Consider the following 4,359-nt stretch of genomic DNA (forward strand, 5'->3'; position numbering starts at 1 on the left):
TGCAGATGTGGAAGAGAACCATTCTAGTGAATACTACACTGTCTGTCTTTTTCCTAAACAGTTTGCATGCTCCCACTAGACTTGTTAAATTGATGTTGCTTCCTAATGTCTCTTTAGTGTAAGTTACATCCCTGCTGAAGTTAATAAGCACTGTGCACTAGTCTTGTAAGTAGAGAAACAGCTTCTGCATCTTAGTATGTATGTAAATAGGCTTAATTCCCTCTTTAAGTGAGATGCTGTCTTGTAGCACTTGTGGCGTGCTGCTGCCAAAAGCGAGAGGCCTTGCTTTGTGATGTCCTCCCATGTATGAGTTTTTCAAGATCCATCCATACGTTAGTTGAGTATACCAAAACAGTAGAAAAATATTCTTGTTTTCTTTTCCTGGATTTGCTTTCTACCATTTTAGTGAGTAAAATCTACTGTAAAGAGGACTGATGAGTGCTGGAGTTGGCACAAGGTAGGAGCAGGAGCCACTTGGGATGGAAGTGTGGACTGGCACTCCACCCTTGAGGCAGTGGTTTATTCACTTCCCTATGTTTTGTGTAATCAAGCTAGTGAGTTATCTAGGTTGTTATCTAACAACCTATTCATTGTTTCTTAAAATTAGATTTTTTTCTGAAACTTACGTAGTTATGTCACCCTTTTTCCTATTTCCCCCATATTGCTTTACCCTCCTTTGTTATGGAACGCATGGTTTATTCACGTTTGTATAAGAAAATGTTAGCATGTGACTTTTTCTGGAAGAATATATAAAGCCGTTACAAGTATATGGCATGTTTATGTACATTTAGCTGATGTGTAAAACCTACATACATTTTCCTACAGGGGAAATGAATGCACATTTGTTCTCCAGGCTCAGATGAAATACTGTTTTGTGTAGCTCTAGGTCACCCTTAAGGCATTACAGTATTAAAGATATATCCAGATTTTAAATGATCAAGTGTAGCTCAGTCATCCTTGCTTGAAGATTCCCCTTGAGCTTATCAGCAATCCAAAACCGAAGAACCTGGAACACTTGTGCTCTGCTGAGATAAAAACATAGAAGTTGTGCTGTGAGCAAGTGTGCAGTGCTTCTCATTTATTGCACAAGAAGGAATGGAGAAGTGTTTTGAATGGTTAGTTTGTTGCTGGCTTACTTCCGTGGCTGATGAACTAATTTGATAATGCCTAGGCGCTCTTATTTTTATGCTGGAAAATCCCTATTATGACATCTTCGTAAAGTGATACAGTTCAGTGTATCGCTTTAGAGTAGTGTGAACTCTAAAAGTTGGGGTAAGGACGGGATGGAGAACTTGGTCAATAAGAACAAAGGCTTTTTACACATCTTTTTCCTTTCAGCATCTCAAGAGGAAAGATCCATTTTGTGTAGAAATAAGCGTTTTCCAGAGGACAGCCCCAATGACAGAACTGTCTGCGCATTTACCCCAGTTTCAGCATGGGCAGCTGACAGAAAACTTCCCCGATAACCACCTCAGCAACACCGTATGTAATAAACCATTTTATTACCTGGTAGCAGTTAAATCAGGATTAATAATGAGCGTGGATGAAAGTACAGTTCAGAACTCTAGAAATCTGTTTATTGGGAGTAGTCTTCTCTATCTGGACTGTTGTGGTGATAAGCAGTGCCTAAAGAAATATTCTGTAAAAGATCTGACTCTCTAAACTCATTTTTATATACCAATAAGACTTCTTCCAGTTTAAAATGGGGTTGGAGTGGCCAAGCCCACAAGAAAAATTAAGAAAATGGAATGGGACACTTCCGTGTCAAACACTGACCTTTAGAAGATTTAGTGAGCTCTCTTGATCTAGCCCATCTGTGGTCTGCTTGATTCACAGGTTTCTCAGTTACAGAGTTAATTTTAGTCTAGGTAGAGCTTGAAGCCTGTGTTTTGTTGTTGCTATTGCAGGAAGGGCAGCACTGTCTTCCGTGTGAGTAATTGTCAAGGTGCTTTCAGAGTTCTTGAGCTTTTTGGTGGGAGGGGGAGCTCAAACCATGAAGTTTTATATGCTTGCTTTTCAAAGCAAGACCTTTCAAGACCTTAGAGCATAATTGTTGCTAAAACTGTACTCGTTGTACTGCATGTGTTTTGGTAAAACCAAGTTTAGATGATCTGCTTGGGTGTGGTGCTCAGGCTCTTTGATTTGTCATGCACAATTCTTTGTTCCTGCTATAGCTCTTGAATATCAGGTTTCTGTGTGACACAGAAATGCTCTTGTGAGGCTGGGCCACCTGTAGCCTTGTTTATGGCAGTGATTCATGTGAATATTTTGATCCCTGCTTTAACTCTTCTATACAATCCAGCAGTTCAAATAGATTTTGAAAAATTCTTGTCTTTATCTCAGATCAGCATCCTGCTATATCAGTAAAAATACAAAACATTTGAAATTTAAATTAAGATGTCAGTCTGACTTAAGACTTAATGATTATAGAAACTGCTAATAAAAATAGAAAAGTGGAAACTTTTGTACTGCATCCTTTGTGCTTTTACTTCAGAGGGAATGAAAAAAATTTCCTTTCATCTTGGACAGATGATAGAGTAACTTGTATCAAACACTTCTGCCAGATTAAAAAGGCAGAGCTTAGTCATAAGCTGTGGGCTCACCATCCTTACAGGTAACTTGGTGGTGCTCCTTCCCAGCAATGGGGGACGGATGGTTCTATTTACTTCTCACTGACAGACTGTACTGATGCGTAACTACTACTTGTGCTTTTTCTTTCTGTTTAAGTGTAACTCCAGGTGTAGTTTCAGTACTTAGTTGTAATGATTTTTTTTTTTTCCCCACACACACATCCGCTTTGTTTTTGTACATATGTACAAAAATCCTTTCCTGCTTAAGTACATCTAGCTTTTGTGGCTAAGAGTCAGCATGTGAAGTCACTAAGTACTATAATTTGCCATCTCTTCTTCCAGTCTCACACCAAGAGTTCAGCCCAGGCTTCAGTATCTGTCACTGTGGGAGAACTAATGAAATCTGCGCCCACTGTCAGGGTCTGCTCCTGATGGATAAATCTGGATTTAATAAATAAAAACATTTTATCAAATATGCCGGTTCTTTTATCTCTTGGTTCAGGGCATTGCTCTGGGTTTGCTATTAACTATTTTCCTGATAGGAAAAAAAAAAAAAACCCTATCATTTGCTTTTGATATTGCTTATTCACCTGAAAGCGCGTAGTTTGTAACTTACGTTTGCTTACGGTGTTACAACAGGTGTTACTGACTTTTTAGCTTCAGAATTTTCACTTTTAACTATGTCTGAGGAAAGTGAAGAGTCTGTTCCTTTGCTTCCGCTTCAGCAAGAGTCCATGGCCTCTGCTCTGTTTAATACTGATCAGGTAGGATACGAGTGCACTTTGTTCTTTTAAGCAGTGCGGCACGCACATATCAAATTTAGCTACACTTTAGTAGCCTGAAAGGACAACTTTTTTCTAGTTTTAACAGTGAATGAGAGAATAACTCTTACAACTTGTGTGATGCTGATCTGGTTTTCATGCACTATATTTTAATATTTAAAGGCGTTTTGTGATTGTGTCTTTGTTCCTAACTAGTGGAGGGAATAAAATGTCACATACTGGTCTAATTTGTTCAACGTTTTCGCTTTATGTTTGAATTTATAGTTTTTTTTGTAGTGGTGTGCTGGTCAATCAGGCTTTTCCTTTGGCTGTTTTTGTGTTTGCTTTGCAAAGCTGTAGATTTTTATTTTACTTTTTTTTTTTTTTTATTTCTGTGCCTAAGATAAGGGTAAGTGTTCCCTCATGCACGACTGCTATTACAGCAGAGAAAGAGCAACGTATTCTGCAAGTGTGCAGAAACCTAAATACTAGGTCTGCTTTACTTGTGAAGTGTTCCAAGGCTCTGATCATCTCCAACGTAGTGTTGCTTATGATCATCTTGGGCAGTTTATTTAGACAGGTAAGCTTATTGTTGTCTTGTAGACTGAGAGAAATGGAGTATTTTCACTATCAAAGTGAAAAATGTTACATTTGAACTATAATCTGTACAGAAGGACATTCAGTTGCAGCCAGTATTTCAGAACAATTAAACGTAATGTCTTTATTTGCATTCTCACATATTCCTGTTTTTATCTGACTTTCAATAATTGTATGTGAGGACTTTACACCAAATGATTTATAATGAATCTTTCATTTAGTAAGAAATAATATTGAACCCAAAATCTTCTGCAGGACATACTTTAACTTAACCTAAATCTGAATTTAGTACCATTAAAACCTTAATTCTAAAAAAACTGGTTTCCTGCTAGTTTTAATTGCTTCATTAGGCAATTTTAGATTCCCCCACCCCTACATTTTTTCCTTTTTGAAAAATAAAACAAACTTTCTTAGAGGACAGTTCTTGAAAC

General features: G+C 37.7%; 1 protein-coding gene across 3 annotated transcripts in view; it reads left to right on the forward strand.

Moving 5' to 3' along the window:
* Positions 1–1,336: 1,336 nt before the first annotated feature.
* PSEN1 (presenilin 1) overlaps positions 1,337–4,359 on the forward strand; it is a 20,419-nt gene continuing 17,396 nt past the window's right edge. Inside the window, exons 1-2 of one of the 3 annotated variants that reach the window (XM_010288186.1) lie at positions 1,337–1,482; positions 3,296–3,334. In XM_010288186.1, the coding sequence (XP_010286488.1) occupies positions 1,399–1,482; positions 3,296–3,334 (123 nt within the window). In that variant the 5' untranslated portion in view covers positions 1,337–1,398. Of the gene's footprint in view, positions 1,483–3,295; positions 3,335–3,734; positions 3,741–4,359 lie in introns of all 3 variants that reach the window. The other 2 variants (XM_010288187.1, XM_010288188.1) reach the window with 2 other exon arrangements.

The sequence above is a fragment of the Phaethon lepturus genome, unplaced genomic scaffold, assembly GCF_000687285.1.
Source record: "Phaethon lepturus isolate BGI_N335 unplaced genomic scaffold, ASM68728v1 scaffold19285, whole genome shotgun sequence".
Lineage (NCBI taxonomy): Eukaryota > Metazoa > Chordata > Aves > Phaethontiformes > Phaethontidae > Phaethon > Phaethon lepturus.